This window comes from Tachypleus tridentatus, chromosome 10 (assembly GCF_004210375.1).
Source record: "Tachypleus tridentatus isolate NWPU-2018 chromosome 10, ASM421037v1, whole genome shotgun sequence".
Lineage (NCBI taxonomy): Eukaryota > Metazoa > Arthropoda > Merostomata > Xiphosura > Limulidae > Tachypleus > Tachypleus tridentatus.
In genome coordinates, this window is record NC_134834.1 from 86,236,858 (window position 1) to 86,262,166 (window position 25,309).

Here is a 25,309-nt window from a genome sequence, read left to right on the forward strand (position 1 = left end):
AAGTAGAAAATGCAGTACAGAAAGACAGAGAAAAAAAAATATGCAAAAACAGGGAACTATAGAATGAAACAGAAAATAATAGGCTTGATGCCCAAGCAGACCAAATAGGTACCAGAAAGAAAAGGAAAAAAAAAATGTCTGCAAGTCAAAGACAACAAAAGTCATGAACATGAAGTCAGTGAGGCATTCAGGTGTGGGAGAAGAGTTATTAGAAAAAGGAAGCAGTATAAACCTTAATAAAAAGCAAGAGGAGAAAATATGGTAAACCCGAAAAGAGGAATTGTGAAGGAAAATATATATACGCAGGGTGGCCCGTAAGTCCCTACCCATCCATATGTTATATTCAGTAATACTAATTATGAGTTGAAGGCAGCTGTTACTGCAGCATTTGGAACAATAACCCCTGCTATGTTGAGGAAAATGTCTCACAGAACATGGCATCGCATAATATTAAGCAGTGAGAATAAGGGACAGCACACAGATACATAAGATATATGGATGGGTAGGGACTTACAGGCCACCCTGTACAGTAATAGCATAGGTAAAAAAATCTGAGGATGAAATAAAGAAAGAGATTAAAAGGATAAGTTTATTCCATGCTTGGTAAAACAGTACCCAAAGGAAATCAGTTCAAAAAAAAAACATATCTTGACTGAAGAGAGAGAACTTTGGCTGACAGGACAGGAAGCCAAACGAGCACATGATAATCTACAGCATATTAAACATTAGTTGCAAAGTCCCTGAAACTTAACAAGCCTCCAAAAGGAATAGCAGAAATAAGGCCTGTGTGTGTGTCATTCACACAGGACTAAGTATAAGCCATCAACATTTGAAAATTTATAATGAAAAATTATAGCTTGTGGAACACAAGCCATATAAAACAAAAACTAGTTTCATAAAATTGAACTTTGACAATTTTTTTATCACATTTGTTCAATGCAGTGCTAAAGAGAAGAATGAAGTTATTGCAAGTGGATAGAGGGAGTTACTGTATGCAGAGGTTGTGTCACCCTCTCATTGGTGGAAAGCTTTTGTTACATTATGATTTCATCATGTACCAGTGGAATTCATGTTAAAAGATGTGAAATTAGGGTATAGTTGCCTGGAAGCTAGTAGCATATACATTTTGTAGGATAACATTTCTGTGTGAGAGGCAAGTTATTGTCAGAAAGTTTCATATATCTTAGTAGAGACCTGATAACAAATGATCTTATACAGTTTTGAAACAAGTATTAGAATTTCTCTATAAACATTTGTTTTTTTAATTATGTAAGCCTTACCTGTTAAGAGTTGATTCACAACATAAGAATTCTTACACAATCAGCATCACCAAGAAGTTTGATTTTGATCAGTTTCTCACCTTAAATTCTTAAAATGTTGATAAGTAGTTTGTTTTTATTGTTCAGAAAGCCACTAACAAGTTTAACAAACTAAATTTTATTGTCACTTCAAACTATATTACACATACAATGGCCATAAGTTGTTTCTTTTTCTAAATGATGTTGCTTAAGCCTTGTTTCAAGACGTGAACTAGTTATATCTTTGTTTTGAGGACTGAATATTACAACTTCTAAATGATAATTGTCCTAGCATTCTCTTAAAATATGCTACAGAGTTAGGAAAGATAATTAATTCACATACACAAATTTATGTTTGTCAGACTTTACACATGTTTTCCAAAGCCATTCTATGAGTACTTCTTTATTTGTAACAAAATTCAACAACTTTAATATTTTGAATTTTAATCAAGTTTTTGTCTAACTTGACAGGAAGGGAAGTCACATTCTCTCTTATTATGATTTTTTAATTCATGAGTTAAAAAACATTTTAAAAATAAAGGTATGCACTATATTAGGATAATGATTACACTGGTTTGTAGTCCAACTTGGATTCTAATTTTTTGTTATCAGATACTTTACGTACAGCTTTCAGGAAGTCCTCTTCAATTACATACTCACGATCAGCTCGTATAGCAAACATACCTGAGGAAAAGAAATGGACGTTTTACTCATATCAGAGTTATTGGATTAAGATAAAATAAAATTTAAGTAACTAATACAAAAAAGAGTGGATCTGTGATTCATATTCATTTTTACAAATTAATGTACAGCTTTTGTCAACAGAATAAATATCATTCTAATACAGAAATAAATTAATACACCTATCATAATCCAAACAAAACAATATATATGCTACTTGAGATTCTTTACAAAAAATGCCTGTGGAAGTAATCTATTCTCAAAAAATATTATTGTAAAGAAAAGACAATTTTCTATTAGCAGTGTGAAATATTTTTCCTTAGGTTAATAAAGATCAATCAGTGATGGAAGAGTAAAACATAACACTCAATGTGACAAAGAAAGTAGTGAAATGAGAACTATCTTTGTTAGCTCTAATAACTGGCAGCACTTGTATACAACAAATATTACATATTATAACAATGGCTGAAATTTGAAACAGATGAGCCAAAACTTACACGTCTGTCTTTATATAACTTTAAACTCATACTATTGAGATGTTATCAATTTATTTAAATACAACATCAATTTACTGCAACCTCCCATATACCTAAATTTTTATTAATTCCATCACAAAAAATCACTACTCTATCAGTTGTGAAAGTATATAAATGTTGTATTTTCAACCTATGAAACAAACTTTTCAAGTAGTAACTATCGCATTAAGAAATTTAGCATAATTATGTTTCAAGTAGTAACTATTGCATTGAGAAATTTAGCATAATTATGTTTATTCAAAACTGAATCACACAAATGGAAACGTTTGGTATTGATGATTTTATAATAATACTAACCAGCCTCGGTACAAACATTTCTCAAGTCTGCACCATTAAATCCATCTGACAGTTTTACAACTGACTCCCAGTCTGTCAAGTAAACAAACTACACATTAATGGCATTACAAAACAAAGTCTAAACAAAATATGATAATTTAGGTAGCTATGCAAGTCTAGAGTGTACATTTAAAGGTTACTTAAGTCAACATTTCATCTGCAGCTTGAGTTACACATTAAGTACATTTTTACCTCTAAATCTACTGCAGGAAGTAGCACAAAATAGGCTATGATCTAACTATTTTCCAAAAATGCAAAACACTGAACTTTAACATGATATTACAACTGGAGTTCTCAGTTATTTTTTTTTTTCTGTATTGTAATGTCTTCACAATCACCGTTTCACATTCCTTTGACACCCAGTGTCTACATAAATGAAGATTTTAATAATCAGAAATATAAGATTATGAAGAAAATTATAGCCCAGGAAAATGACAAGAATAAAACACCATTATTTAACTTTAATCAGGACAATGTAATTCATCTGCAAATAATTTCTAACCTATATCTCCATGTTTTATAATTGGTTGAGCGTGAATTTTAAGGATCTCCAATCGAGCTTGTTCATTTGGAAGAGGAATTTCTGAAAACATAACATTTTACTTTATAAGATTTTGGATTACAAGAAGAAGTACATTTCATATTCAGAAAAAAAAAAAAATTTTCATGAAAGTTCAAACTTCACAGAATTGTATTACATTATGGATTTAATGACAATATTTTATACATTAAGAATTAAAAATCATAAACAGAAACTGCACCCATCACCCAATGATTGTTCATTACTACTCAATTCTAGTAAATTTCATGCAGCACTCTTCAATTATGTACCAGTCATACAAAGATACATAGGTAGAATATGTAATAGGGTAACATTGTTCATATTATGTTGTTAGAAATAAGACACAAAACCTTGTACAGTAAACTATACAATATCTTCTTTAGTGAAACGTGTACTTTAGAATAATTACTTCAAAAAGTTGTAGTTGCTTGTGGCCACAAATATGAAAATTTTTAGTATTAAACTGGAAGTGGACAATGGATACTTTCCAACATTCTGTTCTTTATTTAGAACACCATTTAAAATCACTGCTGAATAAAAATCAAAAGTTTAAGTCTTCATATTTTATAGATACTTCAAAACTAATGTAAAATGCCATTTGAAATGTTCATACCAATTTTTCTATCAAGACGACCTGGTCGTAACAAAGCAGGGTCAAGAGTGTCTGGTCTGTTAGTAGCCATTATAATCTTCACCTTCCCCAAAGAGTCAAAACCATCCATCTGGTTCAACAACTACAAACACAGAACATCTGCAACTTTAGATAAGACTATAAAATGACACTCCTGTAGCAAGAGGGTTAAAAAAAAAATCCTCAATCACCCGAAAATGAGAATCATGACATTTGTTTTCTTGGTATTGCCCCTTCCATAATTTATATACTATCCCTTTCTAAAATACACAATTTAATGTAAATTATTTATTATAATATACACATTACTAAGGCAAACTCTCATTTTTCTACCATTCAGTCTTCCTTCTTTACACGCATAAATTAGAAAATCAAGTCCCACATCCAATTACACATATATTGCCAATAATTCTCATTGACATTTTAAATCAATTACAACTAATAGAAAGATACAGTTTTAAATTAGCACATGATGTATAATGCTATTACGTTTTCAGTACAAAGTTTTTTCAATTTTGTCTTCAGTTTGAAAGATAATCTTGCAGTGTTCATATCAAAATGCTACAAAAATTAAGTCCTTCTGTCTTAGATACAAAGCCAGTTACATTATAATATTTATAGGACATTATTTGTTTTGTGTCTTTTATTATTCTGTGTTCTTGGGTGCATTATTTAAGTAAAATAAAAATTAGTTATTATATTAGAACCAACATTATAAAACATAGGGTTAAATGAAATCAGCAACTGACATCAAAAAACAAAGTAAAATGTAAGAATAATAGTTTTTGTTTTTCATGTTTGTTTTCACTTATTGTAAAAATTAGAAACCTATTAGGTTAGATAAAGTGATATTAGATATTGAAAAAATAATTATATTACTAATAACTCTTAAAGAACTTGCATGGCAAGATTATTAATTAGACACAGTTAAAGGACCAATAAAACAATAAATTTAAGTATAGACAGAAGTAAACTGTTTCTAGTCTATTTAGGATAAACAATTGTAGTTTTCTGTTACAATCATTCTAGAAAGACAAAATGGGTATTTTACGATGCTACTAATAATTTTTGTCACATTCAGTATTGTATTGTACTGATCAAACTTTGCCTTTATCACCATCTGCCAAAAGCGGTCAGTATTGCAGAAGAGAACCTGTATACTGATTTATGTAGCAATTAAATCAATTACATCATAAGAGTTTAAGTATGTCAGTATTATTCTGTACTAGCTGGAGTACCGTCCCCTGGATGGAAGTTATGTAAATTCATGATAAATGAAAAGTTATCTTAGGACATTGAAGTTGCTTCCCTTATAATTATAAAAAACACAAAAATGCCCATAAAAATGTCAAAACACAAAATGGTAAACCACAAAGTTGCATGTATTTCTGCACAGACCTAACAAACCTTTGTGCCAAATTTGGTGAAGATTTGAAAATGGGGGGGAATAGTAATATTATTAAAAAATGCAAAAATGCCCACAAAAAAAAAACTGAAATTTTTTATATATTATCCCACTAACCCAAAGAACCTCCATTCCAAATTTGGTTAAAATCCATCCATAATAGTACCATCCCACATTTAAATTACAGGACTGAGATCATACAATGAAATTTTTGGGTTTGACATTACAATCCTCTTTAAATAATCTATCTTTTTAGCCTTCTTAAAGCATACGAGTTTTGTCTTCAGCCTGTTTTCTACGTAAATGGCTGTTTCACAATTAACACTTGTTACACAAAATCAACTTCACACATTAATAAATTGATTACCATGGAGATTAATTACTTTTTTACATAAATTTCCCTTTTGTGAATTTAAGTGTTTTTAACAAACTCTGAACATAGGCCATTCATTTTGTACCAAATGTTTTTTCCAGCATCATTTGAAATTTAGTGAGTTTATTGCTTCCATAAAATTTTGCAGTATCAATAACAGCTCCATCTGCTAGACCTTTGTCAAAAATAAAGGGCTCAAGTATGGATCCCTTATTGTGGATGAGGTTTCAATCTTGTTGTGTAAGCCTATCAATGATGTTCTGATGATGTCTGTATATATTTACTTCTGAAAGAGAAAGTTTTACACCCATCATTTTCCAAAGTGCTCACCCCAAATATTACACAAATATTCTAAACTTTTCAGATGAAAAAAGTATTTCTAATCTTAACATGAAGATCACTTAGAGCAATCAACATTGACTCCATATATTCAAGGACAACTCTTTAGTAAAAATACTTAATTGAAAAAATCTGACTCTTTTTGTCTATAAAAGAGTTTTAATGTTTATCAAAATCTTACCAACTTTTACAATGGTACGTTAGATACTTTCATTGTTTTAGTATGTACACCTTCATGGTTACAAGGTATGTAAAATACACAATCCTGAGTTCACAAGATTAAAATTAGGAAATCAACTCTTGGAAGTGCCTGTCATATTAGGTATGTGGTCACATTAAAGGGCAAAGATGTATACATTATGACTTGTATGGCAAGGACTTTTTTTTAACAGCAATACCTTATGATTGAAATGTCTCCCATTTGTACAAAATTTATAAAAAAGTATACTGATTTAAAAGATTTATGCTCTAAAATAACATGAAAATGAATGGTTAGAAAAACATAAAGATTAGCACAAGTAAGAAGCACAATAACCTTAAAAGTCAGAAATTTCATAAATCATTCAAATATATACCCATAAACAATAAATAAGTACTGTTTATTTTGAACTGCTTTGGAACTTTGAAAATTAATATTTTAAGAATTTAATACTGAGGTTGAAGATGGGTGTATTAAAAACTGTTAAACATTACTGAATTAAAAAGTTTTTAATTTTTACATAGAGTAAATATATTAAATTATGAAATACACTATAAAAGAACATTAATTATGTACAAATATAATTAGAAATATACACAAAATCTTTTCTTTTAATTTTTGCCTTTAGTAACAGGTAACTATCAACTTTGGCTTATATGAGCACTTGGAAAAAATATTTAATGTAATCTTAAGTAAAGGTCTAAGAAGTCAAACAATTCTGGTGAAAACTGTATATTTTATCCATTTTTGGAGTGACTGGGTGTCACCGAGATTTTTCCCCCCAGTGAAAGTTATAAATTTCCAATACTCAAATGCTTACCTCCTATCATATAAATAGCTATTCTGGTTCAGTGCCCCCTTCATGTGCAAAATAATTTTTATGCCTGCCACCAGCCTTTTATCTCCCCTCCATTGGAATTGACTTATTATTATAAGTGAGTACTGCATCACTTCTGAACTAGGTTTACACTTCATTTCATTAACCCATTCAGGAGGATGCTTCCATGGTTCATCACTCCAGCAGCTCAGAACTGGAAAGTAGTAAGGACTCCCAAACTCCACTAGAAAAAAAAAAAAAAAAAAGAGAGGGATGTAGCAGAGAATCCAGAGGTAAGTTGACAAATTGTATGAAAAGACTCTTGAAAAAAAGTATGGGATAAAGAGGAAGAAACCAATAAAATGAAGAGCCAAACTCAACTGACAAAAGGTGAGAGGAATATGATCATGAACAAAGGACAGCTAACAAGGAAGAAAGAAGGCATGAATGTCTAACAGAACGTACAGAGCCAAAGCAGGTCCAAAGGGCAGTGCATACACAGATAAACCACCATATGAAAAATAAACCTAAGACAGGGTCTTGAGTGACAAGATACGCAAATAAGCATTTACAACATTTCTCTTGATGATCTATTAACCTGGAGAAAAAGCCCACCAAAGGGCGAGAAATGACTCCAAGGTAAAACATGGCAGATTTAAAATCAGATTGAGGTAAGATAAACCCAGTAGAGGTCACCAGTCTTTGGTATAGAGAGAGGAAAACAAACAGCCTGGAAAAAGATGATAAACAGGTACAATGCCCCTTTGAAACAAAACATCTTGTACTGTCTTGGCTAGATGCTGGCTGTTGACAGAATCCCAACTCATGGGGAAGGAAAGGGGTACCAGAGACAAAATAAATAGGAAACAAAAACTAAGACAAGTCCATCTGATAAATACTCAAAGAACCCATGGATCTATAGTGAAAGATTGTCAAAGGGTGACAAATTCATACATCAAGCTCCCACTGAACCAGAAACCTCTGGTTAGTCTCCAGTACTGTTGGTGCCACGCCCATCAATACTAAATAAAATGAAGAGATGAGAAACCCATGAAAGGGAGATAGGGATGGGTAGGTAAAAACCAGGACAAGAAAGGATTAGGGACTTTTCATGCCCAACAAACACGTAACCAAAAGGGAAAGGCTAAAGAGTTGATGTACAGATTAAAAGCATGATTCCAAAGTTTCAGGTACATGATCAAAAACATAGCAAGAAAGAAAAAACAGAAATTCCAAAAAGAGGTGCCAAACATACCTGGGACAAGGTCACATTGTCACACAGAAATCACAAAATTCAAACCACAAGTGTAAAGCAAGAGCCAAAGACAATAAATGAGCCAATGTGGATGTAATAAGGAATCACAGGTAAATGAGGAATCGGATAAAACATCACATACCTAAGAAATCATGTAAAAAAATGCCATAGTAGGCCTAGATGATCCTGTAGAAGGGGGAGGGGAAACACATGGTAAATTCTGGGTTTGTAAAAAGGCTATCAAATCTTCATTAGCCAAAAGAAGATTAACTTGTTTAGGAGGATTTATTGGGCAAGTTCAGGAGAAGAAGGTTGATCTATATAATATGTACTGGGGAGTCCTGGGAAACAGTGCTCTGGAAACTGCAATAGGTGAATCAAGTTCCTTACATTTTTAAAAGCAAACTGATCCCAATTTATTCAAATTAAAGAATTACAGGGATGGGAGGGATCACCTTTAACTTTACTCATAATAGTCCATAATTATAAGGTAATATCATCTAATAGGTACTCAGATGGTCTTATAGAACACTCCATTTCAATAAAGCATAATGCAACCTGTAGTAATTATAGTGAAAATGGTCACTAGCATGGATTTAAAAAGAGAAAACATATCTGTCTTGGCAACACATGGCATAGGGATTGGTAAAATGCAACTTGAGTATTGAAAAAACACACCTAGATGAACCAGATATTGTTTCAGAGACAGAATAAATTTTTCTAGTCTGAAAAGAAAGCATACTTTCATGGCTTCTGAAAGGAGAATCTGCAAGTGTTATTCTTCTAATTGATGGGTTGGTGCCAGAAAAGCCAGTCATCTTTATAATGATGTGTGCACAAGCCCAAGGAATGCAGATGACAAAAAAGACTCAACACTACACAAGACAAAGTGCTGATATAAGACCAAGTATAAAAAAAACAGAAAAGTATAAAACCAATGTTGATACCTAGTCTACAATGTTAAGATAGAAGGCAGAGTATAAGAAGTTGTAAGGTATTTACTCTAGCAAAAAGGTAATGATCATAACCCGCCAGGAAGACTAACAGGTAAGTTCAAGAACCACCGTCAGTCACCTGAAGTTGGTCTTTCCAGTCCTGGTTCCGGGTTGTGTGTCATAGCAACCAGTATCAAAATGTAAAACAATAGAAGTTTTAAAACAAACCTAGCAAAATTGTAACAATGAGTAGCCAAATGTCCAGTAAAAAGATAAAGTCAAGTAAATGGAGTAAAATTTGTAAAAGTAAATGAAGGTAAAAACAGCAATTAAAACAGAAAATGGTGTAAAAACCAAAGGTGACATCCAGTCTTCAAAGTTGTAAAATATTTACTCGAGCAAAATGGTAATGATCATAACCTGCCAGGGAGACTAACAGGTAAGTTCAAGAACCACCGTCAATCACCTGAAGTTGGCCTTTCCAGTCCTGGTTCCGGGTTATGTGTCATAGCAGCCATTATCAAAATGTAAAATAATAGAAGTTTTAAAAGACACTCCGCAAAATCGTAATAATGAGTAGCCAAATGTCCAGTAAAAAGATAAAAGTCAAGTAAATGAAGTAAAATTTGTAAAAGTAATTGAAGATAAAAGCAAAACGGCAATTAAAACAGAAAACGGCGTAAAAACCAATGTTGACATCCAGTCAACAAAGTTGTAAAGGACTACTTGTAGCAGAATGGTAATGATCATAACCTGCCAGGAAGACTAACAGGTAAGTATATAAACCACCGTCAGTCACCTGAAGTTGGTCTTTCCAGTCCTGGTTCCGGGTTATGAGTCAATATGGCTAGTACTAAAAAGTAAAGTAGTAAAAGTGTGAAATGATATGCAGGAATTGTATAATAACAACTCGCCAGGACGACTAACGAGTAGTTCAAATGGATAGTTCAAACAGTGGCGTTAGTCACCTGAAGTTGGCCTTTCCAGTCCTGGTGTCGAGTTATTTAATGTTCTGGCCATTGTCCAATGTCAAATTGAATGAGAGAGATTAAAACTGTAAAAAAGGAACCACAATTAAAAAGGTGTAATGAATAAATATGCAACACTTAAATGAGATTAAAAAGATTAATGGCCATTAAAAAATTAAAAACATTATCAAGGTGGACAGAGTCACCATCACCAATAACTCTGTCCAATGTTACAGACTGACCCTGGGAAAAAATATGTTTAAAATATTGCCGTCGTTGAGAATTGTAACGATGGCAAGAAAGTAAAACGTGGCTGATAGTGATTTGAGTGTTACACAAACTACACATTGGTGCATCAGTTCCAGATAAAAGAAAATGATGAGTTAAAAAACTGTGACCAATGCGTAGCCTAGTGAGAACAACTTCCTCCTTCCGAACTTTACGGAAGCTAGATGGCCAAAGTCCAATTTTGGGTTTGATTTGAAAAAGTTTGTTGTCACGTTGCTCACTCGAAGTGGACTGCCAGCTGGCACGGAGCCGAGCCTTGAAGACAACACCATAGTCCATGTACGGAATAGGCATAGAAGTGATGGTGCTGAAGCAGACATATTTAGCTGCCATGTCTGCAAGCTCGTTCCCGCAAATACCAACATGGCCTGGTATCCAGAAAAACTGGATTTAAGTAGCTGCTAATGAGAAATGGGCCAGTCGGTTTCAATATCAGCGAGAATAGGATGTGAGCTAACGTAGCGATTCCAAGGCAAGTATAGAACTAAGCGAATCAGTATAAATAGTGCAGTTGGAGTACTGCTCAGCTGCAATAATGATCCAGGGCAAGAGATATGGCATACAGTTCAGCAGTGAACACAGAAGCTGTAGAAGGGATTCTGCGCGCAACTACTGACCCATAGCAAACCATAGCAGAGCCCACTGAATTACCTGATTTGGAACCATCTGTATAAATGGGAACTGAATGATTGTTTGAAAGATATTCATTGAATAAAAGATGGTATTTCCAATCTGGGGTATCTGCCTTTTTTAGGTGACTGAAAGAAAGGTCACATTTGGGGGCTGTAATAAGCCATGGTGGGATGGGCCGACCTGTGGAATCTGCAATGTTATCCAAGAACAGACCCAATTCATCCAATTGCGCCCGGATGCGAAGGCCAAACGAAGCAATGACAGATAGTCTGTTCTGAAAAAGTACTGCCCACCGAGGAAAGAAAATACATTTCCAGGTGGGATGCTTTGGTAAGGAATGAAGTTTCGAAGTATATTGTAAAGATAGTTGCAAACGATGAAGGTGTAGAGAAGGTTCATGAGATTCAATGTATATACTTTGAACTGGAGAGGTAATGAAAGCCCCAGTGCAGAGTCAAGTCCTTGGTGATGAATGGGGTCCAGCATCTTTAAGGCGAGGTCTGGCAGAGCCATAGACCATTGATCCATATTCGAGTTTTGATCTTATAAGAGCACGATATACCTTTAACATTGAACAGCGATCTGCCCCCAACTGGTAGAAGAGAGAACACGGAGGATGTTCAGTGCTCTTGTGCATTTGACCAAGCTGCTTTAAGTGTGGTATAAAGGTCAGTTTACGATCAAAGATAAGTCCCAAGAACTTGGTCTCCGGGACCACTGGCAGCAAATCTTCACCGATATGAAGTTCAGGATCAGGGTGAATACCCCGTCGATGGCAAAGGTGCATGCATACAGTTTGTAGCCGCTTGCCAGAGTCCACTGCATACACAATTGAGGGCGGTTTGTAGTTGCCGCCAATATATCTCATGTCTGACGACTGACATGAGATGTGAAAGTCGTCGACATACAACAGCCCATTCGCAACAGTGAGAGGGAGTTGTTCAGTGATGGCATTTATCTTTATACTGAAGAGTGTAACACTCAATACACAGCCTTGAGGGACTCCAAGTTCCTGTACAAAAGAACGGGAAAGTGTCGAACCCACACGAACTTGGAATCTCCTGTCCATTAAAAAATTTTTAATAAACATGGGTAAATGGCCACGTAACCCATATGTATGGAGGTCTCGCAAAACGCCATACCTCCATGTTATGTCGTAAGCCTTCTCTATGTCAAAGAATATTGATACAAGATGTTGGCAGTTGAGAAAGGCTTCTCTGATAGATGTTTCAAGACCTAATTAGGTGGTCTGTGGTGGAGTGCTGTCGACGGAACCCACACTGGGTGGGCGAGAGGAGGTTGTTTGATTCAAGGAACCAAACAAGACGAGCATTAACCATCCTTTCTAAGGTCTTACAGAGACAGCTCGTCAAAGCAATTGGACGGTAGTTTGAAGGAATCTTGGGATCTTTCCCTGGCTTAGAGAAAGGTAAAATAATAGCCTGGTGCCAGGCATCAGGAAAAACATTCTCCTGCCAGATCCGGTTGAAAACAATCAGAAGGACATCAAGAGAAGCAGCATGTCATAATGAATAACATCAGGTCCAACAGACGTACTGGCAGACCGATGAAGGGCCATTTTTAGTTCCACCAGGGTAAAGGGACAATTATAGTCAAAGAAACAGTCAGTTTGAAAGGAAAGAGGTGATCTCTCTGCCCGAGTCTTGATGGCCAGGAAGGTGGAGGAACAAGCAGAAGTGCTAGATACCCGGCAAAAGCTTTCATCAGTCACCTCCTGACCATCAGAGAGTAAGATCGAGAGGGGGACAGAATTGTAGTGCCTTAACCTTTCGAATCCTGTCCCACATGATCTTGGAACTGGTGGTAGAAGATATGCTGGTTGTGAACTTAATCCAAGATTCCTTCTGGCTTTGACGTCTTACCCACCTAGCATGTGGAAAGCAACCCGGTTTGAAAGTGTGGGATATCTACGAAAAGTATCCCAGGCCCGCTTTTGAGCCTTCCGTGCTAAGTGGCAAGAAGGATTCCACCACGGATGAGGATATCGTGGAAAATGTGTCGAGGTTTTAGGAATACACTGAGCAGCTGCATGTGTAATACAGTCAGTTACCGCTGCTACACAGTTGTCTATTGATGGCTGATTTACAATGGCAGGATCAAGTTCTGTGAGAGCAGTGAAAGTGGACCAGTCTGCCTGATCCAGCTTCCACTGGGGCACGCGGGCAGGGTGGCATGGACCACGGCCAGTCTCTCTCAAAAGGATCGGAAAATGATCACTGCCTAGTGGATTACTGTCAACCCTCCATGAAAAAGGGGAGAATAATGAAGGGGAGCAAACTGAGAGATCAATAGCAGTAAAGGACTGACTAGGTGCATGAAAGTAAGTGGAAGAACCAGTATTGAAAAGAGAAAGATTGTGATCAGAGAGCATCCGCTCTACAGATCGGCCCCTCCCATCAATAATAGCACTTCCCCAGAGGGGATGATGTCCATTAAAATCCCCTAGGATTAGAAATGGAGATGGCAACTGTTCAACGAGAGCATCAAGATCTGATTGATCATATGTCTCTCCAGGGGACAGGTACAGAGAACAAACAGTGATGGTATGACCCAAGGAAACATGGATGGCTACGGCCTCCAAGGGTGTGTTGAGTGGCAAAGACAGGGTGGGCACATGTTGATCAACCAACAGTGCCACCCCTCCATGTACTTGACCATCACACAACCTGTCATTTCTGTACAGAGAAAACTGCCGAATGGAGACAGTATCAGCAGTTTTGAGAAATGTTTCTTGTAAAGAAAGACAAACAGGATGGTAGGAAGCAATCAGCATTTTGATATCATCCAGATTAGAACGTAAACCTTGACAGTTCCATTGTATCAAGGTGGCCATTTTTAAGAACGGTAGATGAAGTGGCTGGAGAACCCTTCGGTTTACGACCACGTCTTTTTTCTTTACTGTCTTTAGTCGGAGGAGGTCTATCAACCTCCATGGATCCTGCTCTGGGCCGGGTGGGCAGGTTTTTGTTATTGGAAGGGGAATCCAGTGACTGAGGACGCGAACGAATAATTGTTTTGTCTCTTGTGGTGGGTCGCCACGCATGGCAAACACGTGGGTGGATGTTTAGATCCCAGAGAAGGTAACCAGACAGAACAGAACCTTCCCTGGAAGGTCCCCTCACCACGTACAGGAATCCACACCGAGGGGAGAAATCCCTGGAAAGACACTCTTGACTGAGAATGACCCCCTTCCTCGGCTATTGACAAACACCTGATTGCAGAAGTGGAATGGAATAAAACTGGTTGGTCATCCTTAGTAAAACCATTAACTTGAGAATTCATATCCAACAGTATTTTTTTTTTTTTGTTAAAGTAATTTATCAAAAAATTAAGGTTAAACCATAGAGAAACCACCTATATTCAAAGACACAATGTAAATTGTGAATAATCACAACAATCCTGTTTATGGAAACTGATATCAAATACTTTGTCAAGGAAAAACGTGATTAAACCACCTGAATAAGGTGCTTATATATAGTATCTATATAGAGGGCACATTGAAGTTGGTGGAGAATTTTGCAAATTAAATTTACCAAGGGCATTCAAGTGGGGTATATAAAACTGTAGAACGAAAAATAGTTGTATTGTCACTGGGGGTATATTTTGGAATTTGATATAATATTTTGTACTTAAAAAAGTTTTGTAGAAACCCTAAGCAAAATGATCCAATTAATGAACTATACATTGTTGAAATACAAATAAACACTTTAGTTATATCAGGCCAAAATGTTACACACTTCCATTAACGTCCTCTGGATTTCCCTGTCAGCTGATGTGCCTTCTGAAAAGCGTCTTCCACCTGGATAATAGTAATGAATAAAATAAAAGCATTATCCAAGCTAGACCATATTAGCATCTTATACACAAAAGAAATTCAAAAATACAGTAACAATCAACACTAAGTTTACTTCAAATAAAACAATACAAGAAAAAAATCAAAATGCATAAAATGTCAACAAGTTTTATTTCTACATCATTGAAATTATTGAACATATTTACAGCCAAGATCCTTTTTTACAAAATTTATTGAGTTATGAAGATTAGAAACAAATGTCCTTACCAATGGCATCAATTTCATCCATAAATATGACACATGGTTGATGATCTCGAGCATAATTGAACATTTCTCGAATCAAACGTGCACTTTCTCCTATGTATTTGTCCACAATAGCACTGGAAACAACCTAGAAGAAAATATAATTTTATAATAAATACAAATAATATACATTAGTATTATAAAAAGAGACTTCTCTACCATAATATGTTTTTGTAACTTCTTAAAAATATAAATATAAATGAATTCACCTCATTATAATTGAATTTCAAATTATCATTTGCAAAAATTTCAAATATTAACGAGATCAAAAATCAGCTATTAAGTGTTACAGTAAAATGTATCTCATTATCATACACGTTTTCATAAATTACCCATAAATTTTTTTATGTGAAACAAAAACCAAAATTCATAATTTTCACTCTAAAATAAGTCTAATGAAATCAGGTTTACCTTAAGAAAATTCGAATCAATCTGACTAGCCACAGCTCTAGCTAAAAGTGTCTTTCCTGTTCCTGGAGGTCCAAACAAAAGACAACCTTTGGGTGGTGTAATACCAACTCTCTGGAAAAGCTCTGGATTCAATAATGGCAGCTCAATCACCTGAAGGAAAAGTAACAGTGTGCAGTAATTACATATTTGATTTCAATGGGCAACCTGTGCTGTACACACCAACAGTATCAAAATCAGATTTTTAGCATTATAATCTCTCAGACTTTCTAATGGATAACTGGATCAGTTATATTTAACTTATTATATATTAAAATTTTAACTAGTGATAAAATTAAGAAAATAACTTTAAATACTACAAAAATTATTTTTTGCATATAAAAATATCTGATAAACTCATGTCTATATTATTAAGATAATTCAGCACTAGGCTAAAAAACACAGTAAAAAAAAGTTTAACTTGTTACTATGAATAAGAACTACCCATAGAAACAAAGACAACTAAAATAGAATCTTCCCTTACAAAAACTATGGTTGTTAGTAATGAGATTATCTAAAGACTACATGCAACAAACAAGACAAAAAAGTTGAAGTTTTAAACCAAATGAAATGGAGTGTAATAATGCCTACATTTGTTCTTTAACATATTCTATAACTTGGATATTTTAATTAATATCATATAAAAACAGATACGAATAAGTGATAAATTTTAAAACAGTAGTAGAACTGCATTTAACCATCCATAATAACTAAAGGTTCCTAAGGTAAACAGTCTAACCTCCCTCAGTTCTCTAATTTGTTCTCCCAATCCACCAATAGTAGAATAAGATACATCACCAGGATCTTCATGTGACATGTTATACACTAATGGATCTACCTCTCGAGGAAGGTACCTGCAAAAATCAAACTATTTTTCATCTCTTCATGTGTCACATTTTGTTAGGTAAACAAAAGTGATATAAAAAAGTAGCAAAATATTTTACTAATATCTTTAGAAAAATGATATTTTGTTAGGTGCTTCTTTTAAGTATGAGAAGGAGAGACAGTAAACATTTTAAATTACTCTTAATCTTGAGTGTATGCATATTTCATATCTATGATAAGAAACGAGGGAAAAAATTAGTATTCCAGAAACTGAAATTAAAAAGTATTATTTGAAATATTTTACCCAGCCTTTATAGTACTAAAAAATACAAAAATTGAATTATAAACCTCATAATTGTAAGGGTTGTCATATCCAAAGCAACTCTTGTTCCTGATTTTAGTCGAGCCTTGTCCAGTTGACGACGACATCCTACTACGTACCGAGGGCCATTGGTTGCCTTAACAATAACTGTAAGAAAGTTTTCATTTCGTTGTTTTAAAACATTTAAGACCTCTAAAACGTAACTAACAATAAATGCAGAATGACAAAACCAAATCTAAACAGAATTGTTCAGAACAGTTCTAATATACTTTTCAAAAACCAGTCGATAAATAATGACTGATTAAAAATCAGTTGATTAAAAAATGTTGATCATTTTTCAACCCCAACATCTTGCAATTTGAAAGCAGAACATAATGTTTCCAACAAGAACCTTTTGTCACAAAAACAACAACAAAATTTGAAAACCCACCAAAAAGGATATCTTTACTTAGTAATTATGTTAATATACAGTTGCATAAGATATATATATGAATAACATACTGGACGTGAAAACATATGCATATTAGTTAAAAGTAAGATTTTTGTAATTTTTGACAGAGAGTCTCCAATACCTGTGTTGGCAATTTCATGTGCCCTCCATGATCAAACTGTTTTTATAACAAAGTTAAAAAAGTCTGGATTTGAGCTTAATTTTAATACATCCGAGTATTACAAATATAGCACAATATATTCAAACTTATCGGTTTACAATAATATTTGTTAAATTGATGAACTATGAGAAATTCCCTTACAAATTGCTATTAAAGTAAAAATGCATATTTGCTCAGATGTTGCTAAATATCTGAGAGTTTAGAATCCATTAATAAATATTAGGAGACAGGATAATAGCTTTACCCAGAAAGGAGCAAGTCTGGTTGTCCTCATCTCCCACCCTCCCCCATAAAAACAAATTACCTAGTTTTTGATTTTGTTCAATCTCGCATTTTACACACAAGGAATTCACACTATGTTTTTTTTACAGTAATTTCAAGAACCAATCATGCAATCATTTCTTTGCCTTTCAGAATTATGTAAAGTTTACTGAAACTTTCAGTGCCAACTATCTCACTAAGTCTTGACAAACAATAACCTACTTTCAGTGCCAACTATCTCACTAAGTCTTGACAAACAATAACCTACTTTCAGTGCCAACTATCTCACTAAGTCTTGACAAACAATAACCAACTTTCAGTGCCAACTATCTCACTAAGTCTTGACAAACAATAACCAACTTTCAGTGCCAACTATCTCACTAAGTCTTGACAAACAATAACCAACTTTCAGTGCCAACTATCTCACTAAGTCTTGACAAACAATAACCTACTTAATGATGAGTATTTGGCATGTTTATTATTGTGCAGTAAAACAATGGATATCTAAAACTCTTTGCAGGATCATACTAATTTGTACAACTTTAAAGTATTTCAATAAATACTTAATGGAAATTCAATTGCTTCAACACTGTGTTCTATGATGTTTAATTATATCAAAAATACAAAAAAAACTTTTAATGAAAAAAAACATACTAAACCTCCAAGACACTAACACCAATTTGTTGGATGTTGTACACACTAAAGAATAATAATATTTTTTTCATTTTACAACCTTTTACAAACATTACACAAAAGTGTATTTTTTTTATACAAACAGCAAGACATAATTATTAAAACTAACATAACTAACAGGACCTGATAAAAGGTTTATTAGATTCTTTAATGATTTTAAACATTCCACAAACACTGGACCCATCAACTGTCCATCCATAGCTTCCAAACACAAGTTCTGATTCTAGTTTTAATATTACTATTATTTAAATAGCATATTAAACACCTAGTGTTTAGTAAGACTACTTACATTTGTCTTCAGTCAACTGCTTTAAAACTTCTCCCACAATCTGGAATCAAAAGATATTACAGTTACTACCAACAATATTTGAGACAAAAATGGCCTTGTTATTATCACTCAACAGCAAACTAAAATAGTATCCATCAAAAACTAGTAGTTTAAATGACAACAGCTTAAGATTAATGCTGCATATTTTAATATTTATTAATTCTATCTTTATTAAATAGTAATCCAAATGTACCAATGTAATTACAATGGCAATCACTGAATTTTTTTAATTCTACTTTATCTGTTGTATCAATAACGTTTTTCATATATGATTGATTATATTCAAAATCAAACTGGATCTATGCATGCCAATTTCATTTAAGATTACCTATTGTTATTCACAACTAAATAAAATTAAACAGATTAAGTCAAATAAGTGTATTAAAAGTTAAGTTTTTTGCTCTCTTAAAACAAAAATATATTTCAAAATAAGTTAAATCATTTGATAGTTTTATTTAAAATTTTTGAATTATGATTTGTTTCTTCAACATAAATACAAATCAGATATATTAGCTTATTAAAATAGTGAACCCTCAAATCCTTCAAATTATAAAGATGTCAGACAACAGAGCATAATAAAAGTGAATTTTTGTATAGCAATATTAAATGTAAGAGGAATATAATAAACTAGTATGTAGTAGATATGTTTTTATTTGTTACGATACTGGGTGTAATGAACATACCTAAAACGTTGTGTCAAATCACTCATTTTCTATGTTAGAATACACAGGGAACATTAGTGAAATTAAATGCAATACCCATACTGTTTTTGTAAGAGTTATATATTATAGGATCCGGAACCCACAAATTCATGGACTCATCATTTGTAAATGCTTTATAAAAGTACACTTAAAAAGCTATTGAACCCCTTGGACTGAAACACTAAATCTAAACATCCAATATAAGTAGGTAAAAATAATGATAAAGTAGAAATCTTGTGCAATGCAAAAAAGAATGCAGTTCACATTTGTAATGTGAATATTTTCCAGATTTAGACACTCATTTGTTAAGACATCTAGAAATCTTACTGTGGCATTTACTTAAACTTGTGATGCTAAAAATAATATGGAGGTAAACTGATATAGTTATAAAACAGTACACACCTTGTGATATGAATGTGTGTGAAATAATAAAAGATGGTGAAAATTTAAATAAGTTTTGTATATTTTTGGTGTCAAACTTCATCTATGCTTTTTAAGTTTTTTATGCAAATCATTTTTGAAGTCAAGATAACTAATTTTGAAATATATTCAGGAAACATAATTCGTATATATGAAGAGCAAGTGTATTCTAAAACACAAAACATTAAAAGTACATTTTCAAACCTGTTTCACCATTTCAAATATGGCACCAAAAATGTGCAGATCTAGCTTCAACATGCATGCGTTTCTAACTACAAGTGCAAGTGTTAAAAGTCTAAACAGGAAAAGATATATTCCAAAAGTGACAATTTAAATATATAAAAGTAATTATATTCTTACCTGTCCTACACTCTGTAATGCCTTTAGATCATTTTCAGATTTCTCATATTGCTTATTCAAGTCTTTTAGCTGTTCTCGAACTGAAAATGATAAGAATTACTGAACATTATTTTGTGTAACATCTTGATAAAATAGAGATGCAACAGTTGGAATTTCTAGAGACCAGAACAACACCAATTACTTGTGATTGTATTCCAAACAATTTTTAACAGTTTTATTATTCACTGCAATTTCATGCACTTTAATACATAAATACTAAGAGTCTGGACAAAAAAGTCAAATTTTACAAGAATGAATTTTGTTTGTTTTCTTTGTTTTGGAATTTCGCACAAAGCTACTTGAGGGCTATCTACGCTAGCCATCCCAAATTTAGCAGTGTAAGACTAGAGGAAAGGCAGCTAGTCATCACCACCCACCACCAACTCTTAGGCTACTCTTTACCAACAAATAGTGGGATTGACCGTCACATTATAACGCTCCCATGGCTGAAAGGGCGAGCATGTTTGGCACAAGGAGGATGTGAACCTGCAACCCTCAGATTACGAGTCGCACGCCTTAACACGCTAGGCCATGCCGGGCCTTACAAGAATGAAACTAATAAAATTGACGGAATATATTAAATGACATGTAGCTTTATCAGCAACATTTTAAATATTTTTGGATCAGCTACAATGAAACTAACATGACTACTATTATATATCAGATAAGCTTAACAAATAAACCACATGACAATATAAAATAAAGCTAAGCTACATTATATTATGAAACATTTTGTATTATGCAGAAAATTTAACCTTTCTTTTTAAAAAATCCAGACTGACAAGTACGATTAGTTTATTAACCAAATATGCCTAATAACAAAAGATGAATACACTGGAAGTAAATCTGTTTAAGATTTTCTACAAAGTTACACAAGGGACATCTGAATGACAGAATTATCTAATTACATTCCTGAAGAAAAAAATGCATCAGCACTTGAAATTAAATCAATTGAATTTTTTTTTTAATTTATCTACTGATGGACAACTTCCTTGTGTACATACTTAAAAAAAGCAACAATCATATATTGTATATATTGTAATAAAACTTAGTGTAAATATTAAACTAAAGGACACTATATGCAAAAACTTAATGTTTATCTCTACACTAAACCAAAGAACTACATATGAAGAAGTAGATAAGATTATGAAACTTGAAACGTGTTTTTTTTAAATCAGGAAATATTTAACTTCATTAGTAAATATTTTTTGTAAAATACAAAGCAATATCATTCTTTTTTATTACATTACAAACACTTATGTTTATACTACAGCAAGTTTTAATATAGGAATCACATTATGAAATTTAACCTTTCATTACTGGTGTATTTTGCCTACTTTGAGTCTCATGACTTAAGCCTCAGTATTTAGCCCCTTCTAATATCCAAAACTATTAAAACAATATCTTCTCATGGTGTAAACTTTAATAATTTCCAGTATATTTATTTATACAAAAAGAAATCTCAATTTTGGAATACTAAGTAATAAATATAACAAAATTATTTTTAACTTAGCATCAAATCAATGCACACTAGAAGATGGCATGTTATTCCAATAGTAGAGCTAGAGTAAATGTGATATTGTTTGGTATTTCTTAGGTAGTAACTCAGTCTTGTGACACATCAGGATATATGTACCACACAATATTGCAAGATATGTGATGTCCACTTGGAGATCTATTTAGTAAATGTAACACACATGAATACTTAAGCTAATTAATCATTAATTTATATTTTTTTAGTTATGAATTACTGATAAGGCTACTAAATGTGATGATGAAAAGTATGTGTGTGATTTACAATGTAGTTTGGAGAAAATAATGTTTTTTTAATCTATACACATTCAACACTAAGTGATAAGACAAGGAAATGGCTGAGTAAAAATTGAGCGGGTTACAAAGACAACAACCTAGAAATTAACTACATTTCATGGCACAAGATTTCAATAATAATAATGAATGGAAAATAGAGTTCCAGCAAGGAAAACTTCACTTCTGTTGATAAATCCAAATAGCATGTAAGGACTAACAATATCATGCTATTTACTAGTTAAGCATTGACAAAAAGAAATGACTAAGATGATGACAGTAAAAATTAAAATATCAAATATATCATATTGCACCTCTCTATTCCCACTTTAATATTCAAATTAATGGTAATTGAAAAACAACAGTTACTGAAGAAATTCTGGAAATTACGAGGTAGGTGGGTATTCCAATAATAAGTAAAAACTGTGGAGTCTGATTAATCAACAAGATCAATTATTGACCATACTTACAAGAATATAATCTTACGTTATGAAAATTGCAAGTTTAAGCCAAATACTTATTTCTAATTGTCACTAGACCACAGAACTATGAAAAACATATTTAAATAATATTTTATAAGGAATAATGATTGCCAACCATGATAACATACCATTTCACCAGTATATCCAAACTTTCATTTAAACAATTTGTCACGTTTGGTCTGATAATCTGTTGATTAGTATCAAACTTGCTGATTCATCGTAGCCTACAGTAACACTACTATAAATTACTTTAACGCGTAATTTGTAATAGCAAGTTTATGAGTACGCCTTACACTTTATATCATTACTACAACTAATCGTATTACTTTCAGTTACACGGGTTTAGACATATGTTTATTAAACTTTACCTTCTTTTAGTCTACTTTCTATCTCTTTATGTTCCAATAGTTTTTTCCGATAATCTCGCAAAACTTTTTCTCTGCCCGAATCAACCACAACACCCGCTGCCATTTTGTTATGACTATGCTAGTCTGCTCGACAAAATATTTGCAGCAATGATATGTAGTTCTATGCTTCCAAACTCCTGAAAATCACCAAGTAATCCTGAAACAAGTCTTAAAGGTTAAATAAATTACATTTTATATAAATTTCACGAGCTCCCTCTGTTTTACTACTAGGCGTACCTATTTCGGTGTTGTATTCCGTAAAAATTCCGCTGTAATACTTGGGAACATGGAATATCAAAATGCAGAATTAAAAAAAAAAGGAATAAAAAAAAAGTAGCATCACTGCAAAATTAGGGTTTGGTTTGTTTTGAATTTCGCGCAAAGCTACACGAGGGCTATCTACGCTAGCCGCACCTAATTTAGCAGTGTATGACTAGAGGGAAGGCAGCTAGACATCACTACACACCGCCAACTCTTGGACTACTCTTTTACCAACCAATAGTGGAGATGACTGTAATATTATAACGTCCCCACGACTGAAAGGGAGAGCATGTTTGGTGTGACGGGGATTCAAACCCGTGACCCTCGGCTATGCCGGGCCAATGCAAAATCTAGGGCGGTTACCTCAGGTAGCCATTTTGTAACTTTCGCGAATTTCAAAACAAACTATCGTTAAGAAAAGAACGACTACACAGATCCTAGGACAAACATGGACCTAGAAACCTTACAGATTCATCTATATAAACAAAAAGAATATATGTCAATTCAACGGGAAAGTCTAAAATTCTACATGTGGTTTTTGAGTTAAAGTGGGAAAATGTATTATTTTTGCGCAACATAAAATTAATTAACTACTGCTGATTTCTCCCCAAAGGAAGAAAAGTACTTGTTAGAGCCTTCTTGCAACTGAACGTTAAGGTTCAAGAGAAATTCTCTATCATAATTCGGGATTCGGAGAACACCTACAAGATTGCAGACAAAACAGTTATTTTCTGATACCATTTGGCCTTGCATGATTTTATGGTTAAAGTGTTCGACGCACAATCTAAATGTCGCGGAGTCAAAGTTCTGTCACCGAACATGTGCGCTCTTTCAGCTGTAGAGGCATCATAATGCAACGGTCAATCCCGTTATTCATTAACACTCCTACGAAAAGTGGTACCTAATAGGCCCCAGAGCAACTTGAAAGGTTATTTCAAGGTTGATTTCACTTCATTAAATGAAATGGAAATTTCATATAAATACAAAATTATTAGCCTAATATTAATAACCTTTCAAGTTGCTCTGGGACTTATTAGGCTCCACTTTTCGTAGGAGTGTTAATAAAACAGTAGCTCAAGAGTTAGAGGTAAGTAGCGTTGACTAGCGCCTTCTCTCTTGTCTAGGGCCCCCGGCTAGTACAGCGGTATGTCTACGGATTTACAATGCTAAAATCAGGGGTTCGATTCCCCTCGGTGGGCTCAGCAGATAGCCCGATGTGGCTTTGCTATAAGAAAAACACACACAAAAACACACACTCTTGTCTAGCACTACTAGATTATAGACGGCTAGCGCAAATAGCCCTCGTGTAGCTTTACGCGTAATTCAAAACAAACTAAACTCTCTTAGGTTCAGGTCCGGCATAGCCAGGAAGGGTTAAGGCGTTCGACTTGTTATCTGAGGGTGGCGGGTTCGAATCTCTGTCACACCAAATATGCTCTCCCTTTCAGCCGTGGGAGCGTTATAATGTGACGGTCAATCCAACTATTTGTTGGTAAAAGAGTGAACCAAGAGTTGGCGGTGGGTGGTGATGACTAGCTACCATCCCTCTAGTCTTACATTGCTAAATTAGGGACGGCTAGCGCAGATAGCTCTGGTGTAGCTTTGGGCGAAATTTTAAAAAACTGAACGTAAGAGTTTGTTTGCTCTAAGCTTTGCACAGACACTCTTTGCAACCTACCAATCAGTATCAGAATGAGTGACACTGATTGGAATTTTGGAAGGCTGTAATTTCCTGCCAGATAGATCGGATATTGAAAGTGACTTTTAAAAAAAAAGTATTTTAAAGTAAACAGAGTAATAATTATACTTTAATGACAAATTTTCATACTTAAAATGGGTCTTGTTTGAGTTTCATGTGACTGTACCTTTCAAAGCACAAATATGTGGTGAATTCACCTTTAATTCAAAACATGGAAGCCATGTATCATGATATAGAAACGAAGGAAGTAGTGTGTGTATTTTTCTTATAGCAT

General features: G+C 33.8%; 1 protein-coding gene across 3 annotated transcripts; it reads right to left on the reverse strand.

Annotated features, from left to right (window-relative positions):
• Positions 1-1,421: 1,421 nt before the first annotated feature.
• LOC143229791 (26S proteasome regulatory subunit 10B-like) lies at positions 1,422-23,411 on the reverse strand. 3 transcript variants are annotated; one of them, XM_076462575.1, is made up of 12 exons: positions 23,037-23,411; positions 20,342-20,421; positions 18,822-18,861; positions 16,994-17,114; positions 16,560-16,674; positions 15,785-15,934; positions 15,338-15,461; positions 15,015-15,076; positions 4,027-4,147; positions 3,354-3,434; positions 2,813-2,884; positions 1,422-1,982 (listed from the first exon to the last, which is right to left on the reverse strand). In XM_076462575.1, exons 1-12 carry the CDS (start codon positions 23,137-23,139, stop codon positions 1,864-1,866), a joined length of 1,188 nt encoding a protein of 395 aa, XP_076318690.1. In that variant the 5' UTR covers positions 23,140-23,411; the 3' UTR covers positions 1,422-1,863. The 3 variants fall into 3 exon arrangements, with proteins under 3 accessions (XP_076318690.1, XP_076318692.1, XP_076318691.1); XM_076462577.1 differs by having other exon boundaries at positions 23,313-23,332; XM_076462576.1 differs by lacking the exon at positions 3,354-3,434.
• Between the last annotated feature and the right edge of the window lie 1,898 nt (positions 23,412-25,309).

Bases quoted from the DNA above. Each gene is read 5' to 3' on its own strand.
- LOC143229791 (XM_076462575.1), bottom strand. From the start codon at position 23,139: ATGGCAGCGGGTGTTGTGGTTGATTCGGGCAGAGAAAAAGTTTTGCGA. The intron at 3,435-4,026 runs GTATGAACATTT...TTATGTTTTCAG, and splicing joins TCGTCTTGATAGAAAAATTG to AAATTCCTCTTCCAAATGAA. The intron at 2,885-3,353 runs GTTAGAAATTAT...TTTACTTGACAG, and splicing joins TATAAAACATGGAGATATAG to ACTGGGAGTCAGTTGTAAAA.